This window comes from Protopterus annectens, chromosome 3.part1 (genome assembly GCF_019279795.1).
Source record: "Protopterus annectens isolate FY-2018-M chromosome 3.part1, PAN1.0, whole genome shotgun sequence".
Classification (NCBI taxonomy): Eukaryota; Metazoa; Chordata; order Ceratodontiformes; family Protopteridae; genus Protopterus; species Protopterus annectens.
Genome location: NC_056732.1, coordinates 1,563,891,952 through 1,563,917,660, shown reverse-complemented (window position 1 = coordinate 1,563,917,660; position 25,709 = coordinate 1,563,891,952). Strand labels below are relative to the sequence as shown.

Below are 25,709 nucleotides of genomic sequence, written 5' to 3'. Positions count from 1 at the left end.
TCTCTGCCTCTCCCCCCGCCACACACACACACACACACACACACACACACACACACACACACACACACACCTTGTACTATTACTAGTGCTGTAGTTATTTGTGTTGGAGTTATTTATTTATATTTATTTTCCTCCGGCTTGCTAGCCTCATGTATTGAGGAGAAGCTGCTGCTACTGTTGTTACTAGATTTAGTTTTGCTTTTTTGTAAAGAATTTCAGTCTTGCTGCATGGATTTCATGCTGGAATAATCAAACTTCTTTTCATTTGGGCTCCTTCTGTACATTAATATCCCCTTTGGAACATCAAGTGTATAGTGGGGATCGCTGATTTTCCAAGTGCATCTTCTGTTACAGATTATGACAGGCGAGCTCCACTGCTTGTTGCATTCCAGGTAATGAAGACACAGAGCATTGACCCTAAAAGATTGATGGCATCCTTTCATGCCTAATACTCAAAGAGAGGAAGAAGCTGAGTGTTGTGTTTTCCTTACTTTCTCCCTCATCTCAAAGTTTGTGCAGTTTCTTCCCAAGGTATTAGATGCTATATATCTGAATAATTGCATGTTGATTAAATGAGATGTGCATATTCATATTTTGTGCCCATATGACATGCATAGCTGAAGAGGGAAGAAAACAAATTGCTGCAGTTTTGTAAAATAAAAAAGGTGATTTTTTTTTTTTGAATGCCAGTCATGGGTGCAGTTTGAATAAGTGAATAAAAATACTAAGAAAAATGAATTAAAGAGGAACAGCATAGCTAGAAGGAAAAAAAATGAAATACTGAAATATGGTCCATGGCCAAGATGTAGTGATTGTTTGGCTCACTGTTATATTGCTAGCTGTGAAATAATGAACTTGTGTAGTCATCATTTTGAATTGCAGTATACAGATGTACAAATGTAATAGAGTTAGCAAATACTATTAGCATACTATACATACGAATACTGACTATTCATATTACTGCTACATGTTCTGCAGATGGTGGCTTGTGTCACTCTACCGTTATATCTCAGCATACTAATTCTAAAGTTATACTGCTCCAGAGGAAATACTTGGATTTTCATCAAAAATTATTTCTGTTACTCTGTAGTATAACTTCAGAGTTAACATAAATAGTTTAGGGAATGCTGTGCACCCATCCCATTGGGGAGACGAAAGAAAGTACAGCCCACCTCCTTGTAAAAACAAACTAAGTTGTCAATTTAATTCCCTTGTGTTTCATGCAGTAACATTTTCAAAACTTTGTAGAAGTGGTCTATTTTTTATTATGCTGTAAAACTACAGCTTTACCAGAAAGGCTCATCCAGACTCTGCTACACTTTGCTGTGAAGGAAAGGTTAGTTTGCTTTTATTTTTTGTATTACTGTATTGCCTTTCTATATTTTGAATACTGTAGTTTGTTTTCTTTACCTTGTGTTTTGCTTGCATTCTGTTTTAACAGCATATTAAAACTTCAAAAGAGACCACAGCTCCCTCTGTTCTGAGTCAGTCAGAATTTTTTCCCGCCCTCCCACCCATTTAAGTTGTCTTGTTAAATACCACTGTCTTTCTAGTTGCCCGCCTCTTATGTTAATCTGACCATATATCTCATTTCTCTCTACTTTCTCTGGCTTATGTGTGTAATCACAAAATCATCATTTTTGAAATCCCACCCCTTCAATTATTTAAATTTATTGGCCATCCTACAGTATTTCATAGTACCAAAATACAAAAGTGACCACCCCTTTCAATCCATCTTGCTGTTTTAAAAATAGTAACTCTCCACTAAACCTTAACTTTTTAAACAGGTAAAACTCAGGTTACCTACTTTCACATCTAACTTCTCTAGTGCACACTGCAGAGTGCATTCTTTTCAATCTTACCTTTAAGCATCCCTGTGACTAGCACTTTCTCTAATACCTGCTGGAAAGCACTAGGAAGCCTTAAACTCATACAAACACTGAACTCTCCTTGTTAACAAGGAGAAATTAATAGTAGGCACTAAACAGCCTATAATTGCAAAGTACCTTGCTAAGGAAACAGCTCCTATACTTTACAAAGAAAAAAAAAAAGCCCCAAACCAGGCATGTCCAAGGGTCAGCTTTCCGTGATTTCTCCTGTCCACCTGGTGAATCTGGGCATACTGGGGCAATGCAGCAATTGCCTCATGTACACAGACAACCCTCTCCTCCTACCACCCAACACTACAACCTGTGAGAGATGCACTTACATAGCCAAAATGGAAGCAAAGCTCTCTCCACCCAAGATTGTGCTAAACAGTCAAGAGGAGAAGGTTAACACCCACACTACACCTCAAGCAACACATAGCCCTTCTAAACCCGCACCACCAACACCCACATATAGCAACACTAAATCCACATATGCAGAGGCCCTTAACTGTAACCTTCCCAAGCAACAAAGACCTCTGAAGCTGAAACGCAAACAAACACCAATCACAACCAATGTGTCACATAGTTCACAACAACAGTGTGCCACCCAGCAACAGCCCCTAAGGCAAGACAATGTACCTAACACTTTAGTCATAGGTGACTCTATAGTCCGGCACACTGATGTCCCTCTCACCAGGTTGAATAAGGAGAAAAGTACAGTCAGCTGCCTGTCGGGTGCCAGGATCCGCCACATAACGCATGCACTCAAGTCACTCCACAACAAGTACAAATATGACTCTGTCATTGTCCATGTTGGAGTGAATGACTTGAGACGTACCTCCCTGGACTCCATGAAAAGAGACATGGAAGAGCTCTCGGATCATGTGGCCCAGGCAGGTATGACCCTAGCCCTGAGTAGCATCCTGCCTTCGCCCAGAATGATACCACAATATAAGGATAAAATGATTGACTTAAACAATTGGCTAAGCTCATGGTGTCATTCAAAGGGGATCCAGTATCTGTCTGCCTGGGACGACATGATTGACAGACCACGATGCTTTGCCAGAGATGGTCTGCACCTGTCGCCCCTGGGATTCAGGTTACTGGCTAAGGCTCTTGCCACCCCTATAGTGCCTTTTTTAGGCAAACTTCAAAGGACAAAACCACCACCGTAACAGGTACAAGCATGCAAAATCTGAAGGTAATGCTACTCAATGCTAGAAGTCTAAACCTCAAAATGCACTCTCTCGAGGCACTCCTAAAAATGGAGAATATCGATATCTGTGCAGTAACTGAGACCTGGTTCAAGGCTCCAGAGAGCACCCCTGCAATACCAGGCTACAACTCTTACCACACTTTTCGCCACCAAACCAGGACCGAAACACTAAAGGTGGAGGAGTGTCAATATTCACCAAGGATATTCACACCACCAGGCTAGTTTGCCAACACAATGTGTCTGAAATTCTCCAAGTGCAACTAACACTAGGTAAGACTGCAATCCAAATTGTAGCTTGCTACAGATCCCCCACCATACCCCAAGATTCTCACTACACCTTTCTAAACATACTGGAAAATATTAAGATAGAACCAAACACCCTAATACTGGGTGATTTTAACTACCCTGCCATTAACTGGGAAAACTACTCATGTCCCAACACCTTTGCTAACGGTTCTTGGAATTCATAAATTCCAATGCCCTGGATCAACTAATCCATAGTCCCACCAGGGCTCCAATATCCTAGACCTGGTCATTACCAACATGGGAAATCAATGCTCCATACCTATGGTCACCCCCTCGTTAGTCAGGTCTGACCATAAGCTAATCACTCTTAACATCCACATCCCACCCCACCCCCAGTAAAGAAACCACCATAAAAACTTCTCCAAAGCCAACTTCATGCTACTCAAGTCAGAAGTGACAAACTTCATGACACCCATGCAGACGGAACTGAAAGTTCAACTGCTGAATTCTACACTAAGGCACTGTACGAGCACATCCACTCATGCATGAATCGTGCCATCCCAAATAGAACCAAAATGCTCTCCTCCAAAAAAAGGAAGCCAATCTGGTGGTCCCCTGCCATAAACAAACTTTACAACAAAAGGAAGAAACTTTTGCAGAAAAGAGGAAAATCCCAGGATGCAAAAACTCCTTACTAGCCTCAGTAAGAAACTGAGATGCCTCATAAAATCCTCCAAAGCTAGTTACGAAAATAAAATTGCCAAAGATTCCAAAGACAACCACAAAGCATTCTATAACTATGTCAAGAATCTAAATGGCAATGCTCAGATCTGCTCTGAGCTAAAACAGAATGGCATTAAATATACCGATCCGAAGGATATTGCCAATATCCTGGCAGATCGATTCAGTTCCAACTTCACCCCCCTCTCACCCCCTAAATGGCCCATCTCAATACCGGAAGATTGCCAAATTCCAGTAATAACGGCCACACAGGTACAAAACGCACCCTCTAAAGCCAAGAATACAGCATCCATGGGACCAGATGACATCCCGGCTGTGTACTACATGAACTACAATATGAACTGGCACCTCACCTAAGTGTCATGTTTAATCATAGCCTCACCTCAGGTTTCGTGCCCACTGAGTGGCAGAGCTACAGTTATCCCAATCCACAAGGGGATCCACCTTGGATCCTGGAAACTACCGTCCCATCAGTCTGACAAGCCTTATCTGCAAGACCATGGAGCGTATTATCATGGAACTTATAAACAAAGACATTGGCAACCTTCAAACACTGGACCCCACCCAGTTTGGGTTTGTGAAGGGCCGATCTTGTCTCCTGAACCTGATTGACTTCTTTGAATCAGTCTCCAGAGCCATGGACAAGGGTAAGGTGGTCCACACAGCCTATCTAGACCTTGCCAAGGCCTTTGACACCATCCCCCACTCTGGAATCATAGATAAACTTACTAAGTTGGGCATTAATCCCTATGTCACCCAATGGGTTGCTAAATGGCTTACTGATAGAACCCACACTGTAAAAGTAGCTGACTTCAAATCCAGCTCCAGACAAGTGACAAGTGGAGTACCTCAGGGTTCAGTCCTGGGGCTCTTGTTTGGCATCTACTTCTCTGAAGTACAGGTCAACACTATGGGACTCTGGCTAACAAAGTTTGTAGATGACTGCAAACTGGGAGCCATTATTGAATCCCCAAATGGTGTGGATACTCTACAAAAGGGCCTTACAGAAACAGATGCTTGGTGCCAGAGCCATGGGCTCAAGCTCAATGCCAAGAAATGTATTGTTATCCCTTTGGGAAAAACATGTATCCATGAATTACCATATAGGTGGCAGTACACTAAACACAGAAAGTGTGATAAGAGACTTAGGGACACAGGTGGACAGTGGTCTCACCTTCGATAACCACATCGCCACGACAGTCAGGAAATCCTTCTATGTGGCACACCTCATCACGAAGGGCTTTTCATCCAGAAAAAAGGAGGTCATTGTCCCACTGTACTCATCCCTCATTAGACCCATTATAGAATGCAACGCCCCATTTGGTATGTACCTCTCAAGACATCTGCAACAACTAGAAAGGCCTCAGAAATACCTCACTAAAAGAATCACAGGCCTAAAGCAGATGCCATACACTGACCGCCTTAAAAAACTCCAGCTATACTCTGTCGCATATCGTCTACTCAGAGGCGGTCTCTGCTTAACATACAAGGCCATGTCAAACCCAGAGCTGTTGGACATGCTACACTTAAAGAAATCCCAATCCCTCAGAGCTACACGCTCCAGGGATCTAAACCTTGTCATCACAATAAACAAAACATGCTGGAGGGATAGGTTCCTGACCCAGAGACTCCCCAGACTCTGGAATAGATTGCCCATATATGTCAAGCAGAGTGCCTCTTTGGACCTCTTCAAGAGGAACCTTGACGATTGGATGGGAGAAAGGAAATTCACCCCAGGGATCACGTCAGTCACCCTGCTAGACAGGGGTCCAGGAAAGTAAATAATGTGGGAAGAAATAGCCAGGGAATTGTTATGGCTAGGCTTGTATAGGCTCTAGGGCTGATAGCCTAGTACCAACCTATGAACCTATGGATTCACTGAACCGTACTATACTGTACTGGTTGCAGGGCTCTTTTATTTTGACATCTTTCACTTGCAATTTATGTTTCAATTCCCCATCTGTAAACACAGCTACTAATGTTTAAATTCTTACACATGCATGCTTCTCTGAAAGTAAATAGCACAAGTCACTCGTTATTAGGTCCATAGGTTCATAGGTTCATAGGTGGGTACTAGGCTATCTGCCCGAAGGCATTTATAAGCCTAGCCAGAATGTGTTGGCTTTCGCCGCCCCTTAGATTAGTTCCCTTTGCCTCTGTCCAGCAGAGCCACTGAAGTGATCCCCGAGATAAATTTTCTGTTTCCCATCCACTCATCAAGGTTTCTTTTGAAGAGTGTTAGCGAGGAGCTCTGCCTAATGTAGATTGGAATTTTGTTCCAAAGCATGGGAAGTCTCTGGGACAGGACTCTATCCCTTCAGCACGTCCTGTTTATTGATGTGGTGAGGTTTAGATCCCTAGAGCGTGTGGCTTGAGGGGATAAGGTTTTCTTTAGGTGGAGCATGTCCATCAATTCTGGGTTGGACATGGCCTTGTATGTCAGGCAGAGATCACCTCTGAGTAGGCGGTATGCAACCGAGTACAACTGGAGTTTCTTCAGTCGAGCTGCATATGGCATCTGTTTGAGGCCATTGATCCTCTTGCTGAGGTACTTCTGTGGTCTTTCCAGCTGTTGCAGGTGTCTTGTAAGGTACATCCCAAATGGGGCATTGTACTCTAAGATGGGTCTGATGAGTGATGAGTAGAGGGGCACAATGACCTCTTTTGATCTGGATGCAAACCCTTTTGTGATTAGGTGGGCCACGTAGAAGGATTTTCTAACCACTTTGGCAATGTGATTATCAAAGGTGAGATTACTATCTACTTGGGTCCCCAGATCCCTTATTATGTCTTCTGTATTTAGGGGACTACCACCTATGTGGTAGTTTGTGGGTACTTTGTTTTTTCCAAAGGGGATGACTATGCACTTTTTGGCATTTAGTTTGAGGCCATGATTTTGACACCAGGTATCTGTCTCAGTGAGACCCTTTTGGAGGATGTCTGTGTCAGCTGGAGAGTCAATTATAGCCCCTAGTTTGCAGTCGTCTGTGAACTTGGTCAGCCATAGTCCTCCTGTGCTTGCCTGTACCTCTGAGAAGTATATGCCAAACAGGAGGGGTCCTAGGACTGAGCCCTGGGGAATGCCACTTGTAACAGGTTTAGAGTTGGACCTAGCTCCCACAACTCTCACCATGTGGGTTCTGTCCATGAGCCAGTTGGCAACCCATCTTGTGACGTAGGGGTTTATGCTCAGGCTGGTGAGCTTGTCTATAATACCAGAACGAGGAATGGTGCTGAAGGCCTTAGCGAGGTCTAGGTAGGCTGTGTGTACCACCTTTCCCTCATCTGTAGCCTTGGTAACTGTCTCAAAGAAGTCCACCAGGTTTAGGAGGCATGATCTGCCCTTAACAAATCCAAACTGGGTAGGGTCCAGTATTTGGAGGTTCCCAATGTCTCTGTTAATGAGTTCCATGATGATGCACTCCATAGCCTTGCAGACCAAGCTAGTCAGGCTTATATGGCGATAGTTCCCGGGGTCTGTTGTGGCTCCACCTTTGCGGAGCGGAGTAACCATTGCTGTGCGTCACTCTATGTGTATGTAGCCTGTGGAGAGGCTGAGTTTGAACAATGTGTTTAGGTGAGGGGTTAGTTCGTCTTTGAGCTTATGTAGGACACAGCCTGGGACACCGTCCGGTCCCATTGATGCTGTGTTTTTGGCTTTGGAAAGGGCTGTTTTAACCTGAGTGTCTGTGATTTCAGGGACTCTACATTCTTCTGGTATGGTTATGGGCCCTTTTGGGGGTGAGAGGGGGGTGAAGTTTGCGCTGAACCTGTCTGCCAGGATGTTGGCGATATCAGTCGCTTCAGTGTATTTTGTGCCATCCTGCACTAACTCCGAGCAAATCTGAGCATTGCCACTTAGATTCTTGACATAGCTAAAGAATGCCTTGTGGTTATCTTTGGAGTCCTTGGCAATTTTTCTTTCAAAGCTTGCCTTGAATGATTTTATGAGGGATCGTAGTTTCTTGCTGATACTGATCAGGGATGTCTTCCCTTCTTGGGATTTTACTCTTTTCTGTACTAGTTTCCTCCTTCTATTGTATAGCTTGTTTATGGCAGGCGTCCACCAGACTGGTTTCCTTTTCTTGGAGGAGTGAGTCTTGGTTTTGCTTGGGATGGCACGATCCATGCATTCTTGTAGCTGCCCATAGAATGCATTAGTAAAGGATTTTGCAGCTTGGACAGTGTTATCCTTCAGCATGGGGGCTTTGAAACTTTCCACCTCGGTCTTAAGTAACATGAAGTTTGCTTTTGAAAAGTTTTCACGGTGGCTTTCTTGTCCGGGGGTGGGGGCGGAATATGGATATCCAAAGTGATTTGTTTATGGTCAGATCTAACCAGCAAGGGGTTGCCCTCTGGTGTGGAACACCGGTCGTCCATGTTGGTGATGACCAGGTACAATATGTTGTCACCTCTGGTGGGAGTGTTGACCATTTGAACCAGGGTGTTTGAGTTTATAAATTCTAGGAAAAGTTGGGCAAGGGAGTTAGTACTTGAGTAGTTCTCCCAGTTAATGTTTGGGTAATTGAAATCACCCAATATTAGGGTGCTTGGTAGGACCTTTATGTTTCCCAGTGTTTCCAGAAATGCGGAATGGGGGTCCTGAGACATGGTGGGTGATCTGTAGCAAGCTACAATTTGAATTGCAATTTTGCCCATTGTTAGTTGCACTTGGATGATCTCTGAAGCATTGTGCTGTGCCACTAACCTGGAGGTGTGGGTTTCCTTGATGAATATGGATATGCCCCCGCCTTTTGTATTTTGGTTTGGGTTCTGTGGCTGAAATGTATGGTATAAGTTGTAGCCTGGTAGTGCTGGGGTGCTCTCTGGAGCCTTAAACCAGGTTTCGGTTACTGCACATATATCAATTTTCTCCATACTGAGGAGTGCCTCAAGTGCGTGCATTTTGAGGTTTAGACTTCTGGCATTAAGTAGCATTACCCTCAGTTTTTGTTACTTGTGCAATTTATGGTGGTGGGTTTGCCTTTTGAGCCTTGCCTAAAAAGGCACTATGGGGGTGGCAAGAGCCTTGGCAAGTATTCGAAAGCCTAAGGATGATAGGTGCAGGCTGTCTCTAGCGAAGCAGCGTGGCTTGTCGAGCATGTCATCCCAGGCAGACAGACACTGGATCCCCTTTGAATGACACCAGAAACTTAGCCAATTGTTGAAATCGAGAATTTTTCCTTTATACCATGGTATCGTTCTTGGTACTCAGGGTCAGGGTCATATTGGCCTGGGCTATGTGATCAGAGAGCTCTTCCATGTCTCTTTTCATGTAGTCCAGGGAGGTACGGCTCAGGTCATTCACACCAAAATGGGCAATGACAGAGTCATATTAGTACTTGTTCTGGAGTGACCTGAGTGCTTGTGTTATGTTTTTTCATGTAGTCCAGGGAGGTACGGCTCAGGTCATTCACACCAAAATGGACAATGACAGTGTCATATTAGTACTTGTTTTGGAGTGACCTGAGTGCTTGTGTTATGTGGCAGATCCTGGCACCCAACAGACAGCTAACAGTAACCTTCTCCTTATTCAGCCAAATGAGTGGGACGTCAGTATGCCTGACTATAGAGTCACCTATTACTAGTATGTTGGGTATGTTATTTTGCCTTAAGGGCTATTGCCTATTGGCTTTTGCCTATTGATACTAGAAGAGTTCTTGTAGTTTACTTAAAAGCTGATCAAGTCACAAGACAAACTCCACCAGTTTAGATAAGAAAAGACCATCATCATCATCATCAACCCCATTTTGCCTTTTGTTATTTACTTGTGGTTGGGCTAAGTCAACTGTTACTACCTCTTTCAGTTTAGAACTACTATCCTGTCTTCTTCCGCAGTCATGCCTGCCTGCCTGTCACAGGTCTTCCTCCATGTAGTCCATCCAACTGCATATGTGTTTGAGCCATTGTAATATGTTATCTTTTACCTTCTGTCCAATTGGATCTACTTTAGTTTCTGCTCTGATGTCATCATTTCTTCATCTGTCCCACAGTGTGCACTCTACCTCCCATCTCATGCACTTAATTTCTATCACCTCTAGCTTTTTCAGCTGCTCTGCTTTCACTGCCCAGGTTTCCATACCACATAGAAGTACTGATCACACCTTACTTTTCAGCTTCTTTGGCATTATTCTATCACACACTAACCCTGACACTCCCTGCCAGTTGCTTGTAGCCCCTCTGATTTTAGCCTGACGTCTACATTCAGACTTCTCTTCTCCTCAATCACCCTTCCCAAATACTTGAAGCTATTAACCTGTTCCAATATTTTCCTTTCTATCTCAGTTTGTAACTGCTTCTTCTTCATACATTTGCTGCTTGACAACTGTATTGTCTGTACTCAGTTCCATCCAGTGTGCCTTCAGTTTTGCATTTCAGTTCCCTATCATTTGCTCATAGTTTTGGCAATATTACAAAACTATCTTCATCTCTCTCTCTTCCCATGATTGTTCTTCTGTTCTAGACACCGCAGATCCTAATGAAGCAGCGGAACTCCTTACACACAGTCTGTCCAGTCAACAAGACAGACATGTTCCCTTAATCTCTAGACTTTCTAACTCCAAACCCAAAAAGTGGCTACCCCATGAGTTACCCCCCCCCAAACTCTGTGATAAATTGTGGCATTCCTGGAGATCTAATCCTACTCTATAAATGTGGAAGCAGTATACAAATTTAAGAAACCTGGCTAAAAAGCTATTAGAAAATACAAAACTCATTCCATGATACATCTCCAAAGCTGTATGAAGTATAACATTATCATCAACCCCCCTTTTTCCCATTTTCTACATGGGGTCATGGTGTTGTGCTAACTGTCACCATCTCTCTCTCTCTCAACTCCTTCCTTCATTAACAGTCACGCTTGACTGTCGCAGGTCTTCTTTCAGGCAATCCATTCATCTCTTTGTTGGACACCTTTATCTCCTCTTGCATTCTTCCTGTCTGTCCCAAATATTCTTCTTTTCTGCATATATGCCTGAACCACTGTAATCTGTTCTCTTTGACTTTTTCTGCAAGTGGAGCTACTTTGGTTTCTGCTGTGATGTCCTCATTTCTTTGTCTGTCTCATAGTGTGCATCCTACTACCTGCCTCAGACACTTCCAACTCCATCATCTCTAGCATCCCCAGCTGTGGTGCTCATGCGCCCAGGTTTGTGTACCACACCACAGTAGTCAACTCACCACTATTTTGTTCATCTTACTTTTCAGCTTCTTTGGCATTCTTCTGAATTACACTACCCCTGGCAATCTGTGCCAGTTGCTTGCAGCCCTTCAGACTCTAGCTTTGACCTCTTCTATGAAATACAACCCAATGAAATTTTGGAAAGAAGTAAATAATCTCACAGGATGTAGCCTGTCTCACACTTCTACAAGTACTTCCTTCATCTTGTCTGCAGATGATTTCCCCAGATATTTTATCAACCTCACTAAATATACTGCAAACATCCCCATCCCATCCACAATATCTTCCTCTCTTTTATTTCTGGCATATCTCATTCAAAAACATTATCCTTTTACTGGAACAAATACAGCTGGAAGGTCTCCCAGGCAGAGACAACCTGCATCCATTATTCATACAGTACTGTTATGACTTCATTGTTGCATCCCAGAAAAGTATATTTAATCTTTGTTTTGCTTCTAACCCAGTTCCATAGTTCAAACAACTTTTACTCTGACAGCAACACAGCTCTATTGTCGCTATAACTGTTTGGCAAGAGCTGCCATGTTTTTTTCATGCAATGCCAAAAAGAAACAACTCAAGCTTTGTACTATACTACTAACTGATATCTAAGTTTATATAAATTCTGATACATACTAATAAGTTTTATATTGTCTGTGTATTCTACTTTTATAATTTTTTTTTAATTTTTGCATATTTCCGCTTTTAAAAAATGTTTTTTCAAGTGTCTATATTTTTATTTGACTGCATTAATTGTAGAACTTTTTTCCCCAGGGCTCCACTGAAAATAGGTTCTTGACCCAGTGGACTTTCCCAGTCAACAAATGTCAATAAATAATTCATAAAATAAAATACTATCACCATGCCTAATATATAGAAATTTGCCATAGTAAAACCACTATTCAAACAAAAGCAACCAATACTGCCATCACTCTATCACCACATTTCCATCCTTCCAAAGCTGTGCAAAAATCCTGGAGAACATTGTCTACCTTCAACTTACAGAATATATTACTGAACACTACCTTCTCTTCCAAAAACAACATGGCTTCTGTTCAGGAAGGAGCACGGCCACAGCCATGTGGTCTTTGCCCAATGAAATTCTCATGTCAGTGGACAAAGGTATGTTTTCTGTACAATTTGTATAGATCTCATCAGGGCCTTTGACTTAGTCAGTTTCTCTTGTCTCTTATATTCTGCTTTTCAGAACTAGGCATTAGACCTGCTACCATCCCTTGGATCCAAAGTTATCTGACTAACCAACCAACATTTCTTATGTGAGCTATTTCTGCTTCTCTTCCTCTCTCATTTCCATAACTCAAAGGTGTTTTTCAAGGATTTGTTTGTGCCCCCATTTGTTCTCTGTATACATCAATAAACTCTAAGCATCCACATGTTCCCTTATTTAGATGACTTGCTGATTTGTGCAATTTCTGTATCCATTTACTTGGAGTCCTTCAACAAGGTCTCATTCCTTCTTTCCCATGTGGGTTTCAAACTGAACCTTCAAAAGTCCTCCCTCACACTTTCTCAATGAGCTGTTTTTCTTGGGTTTTGGATAGACACAGTAAAAAGGATGGCCTTCCTGTCTGAAGGCAAAGTTTTGACTTATCAGGGTATTTTCTTGGATTTCTGTCTTCTAGACATGAACTCAGCAAAAGAGTTTCTCATAATATTCAACATTCACTGCCTCCATGGCATATGATGTCTGTGGCTTCACAAGCTCATTCTGACAGCATTCCACAACTCAGAATCCCTTCCTCTGACTCCCTGTGACAGGGGATTGGTTAACCCCTTACTGTGTTGGGAAGCCTAACTCCTGAACCAAGATGGACCAGAAGCAAGAACTGTACAGGCACAGAACCCATATGTCACTGAGACAGTGTAAAATTCGAACATCTGCTGTTACAGATAGTTGGATTTATGCAACCGTATTATTCTAGACCTCATGGCATCAATGATCCTCATGATACCACTAGCCAGACTGCACATGAGAAAAAGTCAATGGTCCTTAACCAGCACCTTCATCCCTTTAATTTCCAATTACAGGTACTGGAATATATGAAACAAGAATTGCAGTGGTGGAGAGATCAACTGCCTCTGAATCCAGGACTCCTTTTCTGTCTTCAGACCCCAGTTCAATCTGTGTAGATGGATTTTTCAGATTATGCATGGGGGAGCAGTGTCCGTGGAAGTTCATGTGTAAGGCTTATGGGGTCCTCAGCAGACGCCAAAGCACATAAATGTAAAAAGAGTTGTTAGCAGTGATTCATGCATTAAAAAATCTTCAATATTTATGGACTCTGGTTCCTCTTCTAGTGGTACCTAAACAAGTGAGGCAGTGCAAGGTTATAGACTCATTGCTGGATAGTAATGATGGCCTGGAAGCTGGTTCTAAAGCATTCATGACTCTTCATTCCTCATATAGTCTATCAGAGCAGAACACGGTGTCAATCAAACTAAGCAGATTTGGGACAGGCTCTCACGAGTGGAAGCTCCATGTATAGAGATCTGGACTTAATCCAGATGTGGGCAACACTTCAAGTAGATCTGTTTGCCTCCTTTCAAAACAGACAATAGAAAAAAATCAATTAAAAATATCTTTGCAGTCGTGCTTGCTTAGAAGACAGATGGTCTATCATTCCCATGGTCGGGAATGCTCATGTATGCATTTCCACCCTTGGGTCTATATTATTACACTGAACTTTGGTTTGATCAAATGTATAAAAGTCTACACCAAAATGTCGAACAGCAACTTGCTCGAGATTTGTAAATGTTGAAAATCAAAATATTGAAAAGTCATAGTTTGCCAGCTTCCCCCCCTAGTGTGTAATGAATAATTAAGTAAACATGAACACCCTATAATCACCCATGTAGTAAGTGTGAATAGAAATGTGTGTATTACTATAGTAGATACATATCTAACTAAATAAAGAACACCTAACGCAAACTGAAGTAATAAGACTTTGTGGTGCATTATGGTCATAATAAGTTAAATTACACTTTTAAAAGCATAGCTATAGCTCGCACAAAATCAGTGGTACAGTACTCAATCCTTTTCTGCAAAACTGCTTGCATACGAAGTTGCCTTTCAATACTTTTCTGCTTCTTAGGTGACAGTGGGCAACCTGACAACAACTGCAACCTTAACTCATTTACCCTGTTTTGCTCACATACCAAAACATTAAGAACAGCTGGAATATCTGAGATGCATCTACCTAATAGACACCTGACACATCTATTACAGCCTACAACATAGTTTTGAGTACATGGAGGTGACAAATCATTCAAACAGGAAACATTCCAAAACGAAATTGGAAGCATTGGTGGAAACCTTGAAACGTATGCTGATCTGGTTTGCTGCTTTCGGAGACATCCTAAAACATACACTTCTGCAAAGTATGACAGCAATTCTTTGCATTCAACAGGAAATGTTTCCGATATGCCGTTAAATGTACTGACCACATCATCTTCCTGTACAAAAGACAAAGCTATACGTTTCTTGACAGCTAACTGAAACTGTATAGACTTTCCATAGAAAGTAGACAATCCTAGAGATTGTACCTTTCGCCAAACTACTTGTGAAAAGTGAAACAAACATCCCTTAGAGGTTACCTTATGGAAGTCATGTCTTACACTTTTAATAGCTGCCATCTCAAGTCAGACAAAATGTATTCTACCTTAGCCTCTAGATCAACAGATGATAATAACTCATGTAGACATTCCCATAAGTAGTTGTATGATTTGTATGACTTTTTAGACATTAAACAGTACACTAATGGTAAACTTTTACTGTTATTGCCAAATGTCACCCTAGCATGGATAGTATATAGTTGGTGACAAAGCCAACCTTTTATTAAATATACACCATCCATAAACCAAATTGCAGATGAACACAAATCCTGCAAGTTCTCTTTAGTAGTGAAAACTAACATGTATTATTACTTGTCAACTTTGTGTTTCTGTATAAAACAACCTTCTTTCAAAACACACTATGTAATATTTACTTTATTTAAAGGTGTTGAAGCCATGGTATAAGTAAGCATCTTTTTACGTCGTACACGATTTACCTGTTGCAACATAGAACATCTAGAAGGCAGACCTAAAGTGCTTTCTACAGATGCATTAGCAATAATGTCATCTACTACTAATGCTGGTGTACTTCCAGATAGACGAGCTGTTTCTTTCAACTGGTGACAAGCTATATAACGTTCTACTTCACTAGCATCTGATGGATGGGAATGCAAAACAGACTTTAACAACATTTCACCATCTACTTGCTTCATAGTGATTGCTCTACCTTTGCATTTACATGTTAGTGTAAGCTTACAGCACTAATATCGTCTATCCTTGATTGTCTTTTCTAATGTGTATAAATAGCCATCTACATGTAACATGTCCCTGTTTCTCTGAGGTGTTATAGTCTCATAGTAGTTACCTAAAATGCCAGGAGCTATAGGCGAAGTGCTAGCCATTTTGAAAATGACACGTAGTCGAACGCACATGAGTGACGTGTTCTATATTTTATTTATAGAAAAACTGTAGAATATCATGGCAGCATTTAAAATATAATTTCTTACACCTCTGATATGTTATAATTAGTAATTTTTACATTTAGGTATATTTAAAATATATTTTTTATATTCTACACTGCAAAATACTACTTTACAAGTATGGAATGTATGGGTTAAGTCATACATCATTGTACGTGGTTTGGCCAGCTATAACATTTCCTTCTTATGATTTTCAACATTTTAAGCCATCGACTATGTTGCAGTTCGACATTCTGGTGTTGACATTTAAGTATTTGATCAAATCAGAGTTCGATGTAATAGTATAGACCCCCCCACCCTTTCCAGTGATTCCCAAAGTATGTCTACAGATTTAGAAATAATTACAAAGAACATTGTGGGGACTTACTTTCTCCCTTTCTCTCACAAAGTGTATCTTCTTTTCTCTCTTCAGTCAGGTATATAGAAGCCAGAATCAAATGTGACAAGTTAGAAGACTTTTATTTATCCAAATGCCCACATGCCCTCTTCCAGTCTTGCTATCCGTGTCCGTATACTGTTTGATATGTGTGAGCGTAAGCCTTGTACAGCATTCCAAAGCAACCTTATTGCATTTTCTATTTTCTCTTATTCTCATTCATTGTCTCTATTTCTCAGTCTCCTTTTTTTTTCTCTTTCTCCCTCTTACTGTTTATTTGTGTATATTCAGCCAGAAGAGAACAGCCATACCATATACCTTATGTATGATTACAGGACAAATTGGCTTTTTCTGTAGTTCTCATTTTCAAAGTAAGCATGAACTTCTGATTTGCAAAGCTGAATTTCATGTGTCCAGAAGGTAACTCCCTATCCTCTTTCTGCAGGTACCAGGGTCTATATAAAACTTGATCCATCACTGCAAGGTCGAGTAGGTGGACTGTGTGGAAACTTTGATGGAGACACTGAAAATGATTTTACTACTAGACAAGGCATTGTAGAGCCAACATCTGATGTATTTGCCAATTCCTGGCGTGTGAGCGAAACATGTCCTGAGGCACACTATGATGAAACCTCTCACCCATGTACGGTATGTATACTGAACAAAAGAAAGAATCACAGTACATTTAAAACTAATTCATAAGTTCATATGTTGGTACTAGGCTATCGGCCCTAGGGCCTATACAAGCCTAGCCATAACAATTCCCTGGCTATTTCTTCCCACAGTATTTACTTCCTTTGAATTTGAAAAAGACATAATTTGATCTGGGCTACTTTTTTTTTTTTTCTGTTTTGCTGCTTTTACCCACATAACCTCACATTTCTTCTTGACAATCAGATTTGTGTTCCACTTTAGTCAGGCTGCTGCATCTTCCAACACAAACGAAAGCTGTAATGCAGTGGTCATTTGTTTGCATAGTAGTAGAAATATAGCCAGGACAAAGGGTCACATTGCTAAAATAAAGGTTTCCCCAGGATATATGTGAATGAATGTGTAGTGATCTGAAGAAATCTTTTAATCCCATTTACATAGCTAGTCTTGAAATGATACTTCCATATCTTCATCAGACATCAGCTAATTGTGGGTATGCCGCTGTAATGGCAAAATCTGAAAAGATAACTGATGGGATGTTCCTTTATTCCTGAACTCTCCCCTGCAGATCGTGTTCATTTCTTGACCTCTTTACATACCTGAATTATCAGTGTTGCAAATAATCATGTTACTCTGTACTTGTAAGTCATCTGCTTCTTTGATCTTTTTAATGAAAGCCAAGGCATAAAAGAAAGGCATTATTAATAATGGTAAAAATACACTTATTTATTTAATTACTTATTTATTTATTTATGCATAAGATATGCATGTGTCAGACAGGCAAGTACACTGGAAGTATCCTTGTATTTATTGTTTTACTTATTTATAAATATACACGTGTATTTGTCACATGACAGTTACACTGGTCTGAGGACCCATTGTAGGCACAACTCAGGCTTTTAAGCCATCACACAGAGTAGTAACAAAAAATGTAAAACAAACATTTAGTACATGACAGTATGTTTGGCATATGCATTTAGTACAGGGCAATAGTTTTGGTATGTGCACACACACACACACACACACACACACACATAGTCACTCTTTATATATATATATATATATATATATATATATATATATATATATATATATATATATATATATATATACTTATATGGGTCTAGTTCATCATCCTGACACATCAAAATACTGACACTCACTACTTTGACAAAAAATATAACATCAAGCATTAATGCTGACAACTCAAATCTGAATGTCTGCCAGGAAAGAATCTTCAAAGTCAATGAATTAACTAATGGGTGACAAAAAAGGGTCTATGTTAAATCATCGAACGCATAAAAAAGCGAATGATGATTTATCAAACCCATGTAAGCAAAAGCTTACAATCTCGAATGCTTAGATCAGTGATTTTTTTTCCAAGGGAAAAAAAATCGCTGTTCCACAAAACAAACAAAAAAAATTTTAAAACATTACATAAAGTGGGGGGCTTCGCCCCCCCCCCCTTACTTAAATATACCAACTCCAAGATTGCACTACAGTCACGAAAATGACAAAGTAACGGAAACAGTCAAGTGATTTCTTTCCCAGGGGAAAGAATTTGCTTATATGCCGTTTCGTTATTTTGCCTTTTTGTGTTTTCAAGTTCGATCAAGATGCATTCAAAAGAATGCGTCTTTGATCATTTAATAGGAACCCTACAAAAAAGACCTTCAGTCAGGATATTCATGTCCCAAGAAATATAAGTGATCTTCAAAAGAGGACCAATATGAAGAACCCCTTAAGGAAGTGCTTAACAAAGCTATACTGGGTCGTGTTTCTACCACTCACTACTATGGTACACTGGTATGTTTAAAACATACACAATGGCAGTATGGTCACAATGATGCAAGACAAGTAGGTGCCCAAGCTAGGTCAGGATCACTCCAAGCTGAATGACTGATGTAGTATGGGAAGCATCTCCCACCAAGATGGAGAGCCTTATTCAGAGTGGAGCAGAGCTGAATACGTCTGACAAGTGATAGGCTGTACAGCAACTGTAATGACCTTCAATATGTTTGTATAATGGAGCAGCTAGTTATTACTTCAGCTAGTTTTAGGGGGATGAGCTTGGGCTTTCTTGGCTGGTAATGAGATAGGATCCTGTCGTGCACTGCTAGGAACCTGAGAGCTTGAAAACACATCCTTCTTTGGCCATCAAAAGTTGACAAAGACAAATTTTGATCCCCCTTCTGTGCATTTTTAGGAGATAAAGACTTTGGGAAAGAGGTAGGTAAGTATAAAGAAATTTCCCCTTCCAGAAAAGGGAGAATGTGTCCTCCATCAGTTCTCAATATACTGATAAACCAAGCAGAATTAGACAAGGACCATATTAATCTTTGGAGAGAATATACTAATCTTCTAAGTGCCTCGTTTCCTGAAGACCTCAGCCAAAACAGTCTTCCTTTTCTTCTGCTCCAGGAGGAATTGCAACTGTCACTGTAGGCATCTGCCTGCATGCTCAATTCCTCCATAGTAGGAACAGCTCTCAGAGAGATGTGATCTACTGCTAGGTATAAGTCACATCTCAACACAAAGGGAACAACTGTGAGGAAAAACAATATATGCAGATATCACCACTGTATCTTTGTCTAATCAGAGAAGTTGTAGTTCTAGTCCTTCTCCAGTAACTGAAAGTGGAGGGAGGAATAGGCACCTAGCCATATACACCTTAAAGGAGATACACTTAGGTCTTGCCACCTTTTACAAGTACTTAATACTGCTCACCTCCCTTAGCTCAAGATAATTTAATTGAAGCTCCATTTCCCTTGTTCTAGGAAGTATCCAGTTGGTCTCAATTTACCACATGTGAAGAGGACACTCTCAGAACAGGTCTGGCTGTAGGAAGGATCATCCTACATTTAGACTGGTAACATTATCCACAAATCTAAAACCTACTGACAGACTTGACACTAACAGGTTCTCACTAGCCACTGAAATACCCTTATTTAAAACTGGATAACTTGTCCAGGAAGATGATGGTTGCCATTAGGCATTACATTTCAAAAGACTGTGGGGATCCATCCACCCATGTAGCCTGCATCCATCTCCATATCCTCACCGAGGATAACAAAAATGTAATATGTAAGGCCTTCTCCAAGCATAGGAACGACTTATACTAATGCTTATCCTACTGTACCCCAACACCACTGTGCTGGGACAGCCAAGGACTTCTCCCAAATCAAGTTGACTCCGTCCCTCCAGAACCAGCAGTTATAGAATGACCTAAGCTAGGACTTTAATGAGAGGAAGCCATCTACAGGTAAGGAATTCAGGTAAAGCAATATATGCAGTTCCTTCTCTGATGGTAGTTCACCTTCATAAACATTTTGTGGAGGAGAGACCAAAGAGCAACACTTTGTACCGAAAGTGAATTCCACCCATAGTAAACAGAAGAATCATCCTGTGCCATCCCTAGACACTGATTTGACAAATGCCATCAGTCTTGTCAGTAATACCATCAAAGTGGCCAGTGGCAGCTGATATATGATCTCCTGGAGAGTTACCATGCGTACTTTGACATAGCAGGTTGCCAAGTTTGAAAGTTGGATGGAAACCTCCATTCCTCCTTGGAACAAGAAAAGAGCAGGAATAGAAATGTATGCATGTCTCTGAAGAAGGAAAAGACAGTATGCTCCCATTGAGGAAATACACTTTGGGTTATTTCATGTGCAGTGTAGAGATTACATATCCCTTTAATAGTCCTCATTTCTATGGTACATCATAAGAGCTCAGAAATGTTGTTTTGTGCATCTAGGCCCAAAACCCAGTAGTGTGCGGTCATTGCCTTCCAAGTTGCAGCAAACACAGATATGCAGCTTATTGTGGACAGTCCTGAAGTATAATCAGGTCTTCTGTGGTGGCACCAGTGAAGTCTGTCCTTGGAGCTTTTACTACACAAATGAATGAATAAAACTTACTGGTACTTTTATGAAGAGAGAGAGGTAGAACAATAAATGCACTTAAAAGGGCAGTCTAGTTGGAGTTATTTTGTCCTTCTGCTAGAAGGAAAATATGCAATGCAAAACATTTACTGAGAAAATAGATGTCTAGAAGATAAAATGTAAATTAAATAAAAGGTCAAAATTAAAAATAAAGTGAGATTATATTGCAAAAGTAAAGTGTGTGTGCGTGCGTGCGTGCGTGCGTGTGTGTGTGTGTGTGTGTGTGTGTGTGTGTGTGTGTGTGTGTGTGTGCCATGCGTGTGTGTGAAAACAAAGTTAAGTAAGCATGCATTCTGGTGGTGATTGAGGCAAGAAAAATGCTCTTATAATTGCAATTTAAGCTTTATATATGCACAAGACAAAGCATTTTCCAGCTTTAAATACGTTTTGTAAATCTGTACTAGTAAACAGTAGCAGATCAAGTGTACATCAGGCCCTGGGACGGTTTCAAACTATGGCCCCCTGCATGCATTTTTAGGACCACACTTAAATCCATGTGTTCTTCCTGATTGTTTTAAATTGTACTTCTTGATCTGATGTTGTCATTTTCATTCATTCCTCAACTGATGGGTTCATATCCAAGACTCAAAGCCAATTCAGCCATTTTTTCCAGAGTGTAGGATTCTAGAACGCTCAAGCTGCTGCCGTTTATCCATAATGCCCCACCAACCTAAAATATCTCAGATCTCATTTGCTGCCATTGCGAACAGATGTGGATTATGATCTCTCAAGCATTTAGCCTATTTTCTTACTACTTTTTTTCATGTGGTTTACGTGAGTGTGGTCATTTATTATATTATTAGCTGTATCCTTTTCTATAATACCTCCTGTGTTACCCTGACAGTTTTTCCTCCTCTCAAAATGCTTTTTTCTGCACTTTGTTACTCTTTCCTACTATGCTTGATAGTTTTTCCCACTTTATTTCTTTCTGTTACTTATACTATTAAAAAAAAGAAAATATCTGTGATGTCCGGCAATATTCCACCAGACTGCCAACAATTAAATGACGTCCCTTACTGTCTTGAGTCAGTAACTAAAGAGCTTCAGTCTTTACTGCTGATTCCATTATGAGACTGTCACTTAAACAGAAGTAATGTTTTCCAATTTTCCCCTAAGAGCACAACAGGAATATGCTCTATTTTCCGGGACTAGACTATATACCTCTGTCCACCCAAATGTATTTTCTTATTACACACCTCAGGGCAATATGTACCAGTTTAAGACCTCTAATACACTCACACTATAAGTAAATTTAAATTTCACACATCCAAACACTTCTGGGAAAGCCTAACGCAGATTTCCAGCCGTGTCTCTTTCCCAAAATAACATAGAAATGTTGCTACCAGTCAGAGTGCCTTCATTCCCTTCTAAACCAAGATGATCTCCTCCAAAAAAGGAAGCCAATCTGGTGGTCCCCTGCCATAAACAAACTCTACAACAGAAGGAGGAAACTGATCCAGAGTAAGGTGAAGTCCCAAGACAACATAGAAATGTTGCTACCAGTCAGAGTGCCTTCATTCCCTTCTAAACCAAGATGATCTCCTCCAAAAAAAGGAAGCCAATCTGGTGGTCCCCTGCCATAAACAAACTCTACAACAGAAGGAGGAAACTGATCCAGAGTAAGGTGAAGTCCCAAGAGTGGAAAAACTCCCTTATAAGCCTCAACAAAAAGTTGAGATCCCTCATCAAAACCTCTAAAGCTAGCTATGAAAACAGAATTGCAGCAGATAGTAAAGACAACCACCTACAGCCTTCTATAGTTATGTAAAGAATCTCCATGGTAATACCCAGATTTACTCTGAGCTAATGCACAATGGTACCTCCTATACCGAGTCAACAGATATTGCCAGGATACTGGCCGACAGATTCAGTGCCAACTTTACCCCTCTCCCCCGCCAAAGGACCAACCACAATACCAGTAGATTGCCAGGAACCTTGTATTACTGCTGCACAGGTTAAAACAGCACTGTCCAAGGCCAGGAATACAGCTTCTATGGGACCTGACAATATCCCTGGCTGTGTTCTACATGAACTGGCACCTCACCTGTGTGCCCTGTTCAATCACAGCCTCATCTCAGACTTTGTCCCTACCGAATGGTGCACTGCTACAGTCATCCCTCTCCACAAAGGAGTGACTACACACCCTGGGAACTATCTCCCCATTAGCCTGACATGTCTGATATGCAAAGTTTTGGAACGCATCATCATGGACATAATAAACAAGGATATAGGGAATCTCCAAACTCTGGATCCCACACAGTTTGGTTTTGTGAAGGGTAGATCATGCCTGCTCACCTTGGTCAACTTCTTTGAGTTAGTCACCAGAGCTGTGGATGAAGGCAAGGTGGTTCGTACAGCCTACCTTGATCTGGCCAAAGCTTTTGATGCCATTCCCCACTCAGGAATCATAGAAAAACTTATTAAGCTAGGCATCAACCCCTATATCACTAGGTGGGTTGCAAACTGGCTCACAGATAGAACCCACAATGTGAAAGTAGCTGACCAAGTCAGACTGCCAACTAGTCATGAGTGGAGTCCCACAGGGTTCGGTCCTGGGTCCTCTCCTCTTTGGTATCTACTTCTCTGAAGTCCAGACCAATACAAAGAGACTCTGGCTAACAAAGTTCGCAGACGAATTCAAGTTGGAAGCTATTATTAACTCCCCAAGTGATGTTGACATCCTACAGAATGGCCTCACTGAGACCAACGACTGGTGTTAGAACCATGGCCTTAAGCTCAATGCCAAAAAAATGTGTCGTCATCCCCTTTGGAAAAACCCATTTCCCATGAATTACCTCATTGATGGTAGTCCACTGAACATAGAAGGCGTTATAAGAGATCTGGGAACACAGGTTGATAGCAACCTCTCTTTTGATTACCACATTGCACTGTGGTCAGAAATTTCTTCTATGTGGCACATCTCATTACTAAGGGTTTTGCATCCAGGAAGAAAGATGTCATTGTCTCCCTCTACTCTTCCCTCATTAGGCCAGTCAATGAGTACAATGCCCCATTTGGCATGTACCTCTCTAGACACCTGCAACAACTGGAGAGGCCGCAAAAGTACCTCACAAAGAGGATCCTAGGCCTTAAACACTTGTCCTATATGGGCAGACTCAAAAAAACTTCAACTATTCTTTGTCTCATATCGCCTACTTAGAGGCGATCTCTGCTTGACTTACAAAGCCATGTCTGACCCAGCTCTGTTAGAAATGCTACATCTAAAGAAATCCCTCCAAACCACACACTCCAGAGACCTCAACCTCATTACCACAATTAACAGAAAATGCTGGAGTGACAGGTTAATAACCCAGAGACTGTCCATGCTATGGAATAGACTTCCCATACATGTCAAGCAGAGCACCTCGCTGACTCTCTTCAAGAGAAATCTTGATGAGTGGATGGGAAACCGAAAATTCACCCCGGGGATAACTCCAGTGGCTCTACTCGACAGAGGCACTGGGAACTAAGGTCGGGTGGCACTATGCCAGGGTAATCCTATGGCTAGGCTTGTAAAGGCCCCAGGGCCATTAGCCTAGTACACACCTATGAGCCTATAAAGGAGCTTCCAGTTATGAAAATTAGTTATCAAAATAAATGATAGTTATGAGTAGAACAGCCAGGTCTTCGGGGTGACCTGGGGAATATCAGACAGGTAGAAACGCTCTCTACTCTCTAAAGAAAAACACTGGTTTCCAGCCACAATATAAAGTAATAAAAAAAATTGAATAATAACTGATTATAAGACAGTAAATCAATAACTCTCAATAAACACTACAATTCAATCACCAGAAATGTAAAATCAAACTGCAAGATAGGAGTACATTAATATAGAAAAATAAACTCTATCTTAATAACTACGTTATCCTGATCTAACTAAATAATACTGTCCCTAATCTACTCTAAGATACAATAGTAAGGCTAAGGCAAGGTTACAGTTTTTCTTGGTGAGTTCTCTTTTCTTAGTGTCCAGTGACTGCTCAGTATTTGACAAGCTGCTCAATATTTGACAAACTGCTCAGTCTCAACTGTCTTAATTTCAAAATATAACAGTCAGCTGTTTTAAAAAATTATATGTGTTGTTGTCCTATCTCGCCTTCATTCTTACTAAGATTGGGTATGGACCCAATTCTCACTTCCGACGCGGCCTTATATACAAGCTTGAGGTCATTCACTAGCTCATGGCTAATCCCTGTCCTATCATGCAGCAAGAGAGTTCCCCAGATTTCGTTTGCCGCTAAATAAGATCGGGTGCTCTTCTCACTGGCTCTGGATAAGTAGATTTTTTTCTTCTTATAACTGGGAGAAATTGTTTGTTTTTTGCTAATTGCGTTTTCTGCTTGATAATTGCTTAAGCAAGTTGTTTGTATTTCTGTTGTTTCTGTGATTCAACCGTGTTGGCCGTTGTTTTCTCCGTTAGACCTTTTTTCCCCTATCTCAGCTTTGAACTTAAATTTAAATAGCCCATTTTAGTTAGAGGGCTTTCCTTTTTCCCTTTTATTGATCCTATCAGGTTAGTTCATTTGAGTTAGAGATCTGCCTTAGCCCGTTTAAGTTAGAGGGCTTCCCCCTTTCCTTTTTCTCACTCCTCAGGGTATTGCCCGTTTAAGTTAGAGGGCTCTGCCATCCTTTCCCTTTCTGTTGTTCTTATTGTTGCTATTGTTGTTAAAAAAAAAATTATATATATATATATATATATATATATATGTATGTATATATATATATATATATATATATATATATATATATATATATACATATATAGTTCCCCTTCACAAGATCGAATGGATGGAAGCTCACGAGACCAGAATCTCAAACTTCCATTCACTTGAAATTGTGAATGGGAGCCTTAGGTTTAAAAAAATAAAAAGTTAACTTACCTCATTGCAGGGTGCCAGGTCCCCTGTACCCTAGCAGTTTAAATATTGGTGTGAATG

At 40.9% G+C, this 25,709-nt stretch overlaps 1 protein-coding gene across 1 annotated transcript in view; it reads left to right on the top strand.

Moving 5' to 3' along the window:
- LOC122797804 (SCO-spondin-like) overlaps positions 1-25,709 on the top strand; it is a 4,708,783-nt gene that overhangs the window by 877,951 nt on the left and 3,805,123 nt on the right. Inside the window, exon 24 of the mRNA XM_044066325.1 lies at positions 16,623-16,825. Coding sequence (XP_043922260.1) covers positions 16,623-16,825 — 203 coding nt within the window. The remainder of the gene's footprint in view (positions 1-16,622; positions 16,826-25,709) is intronic.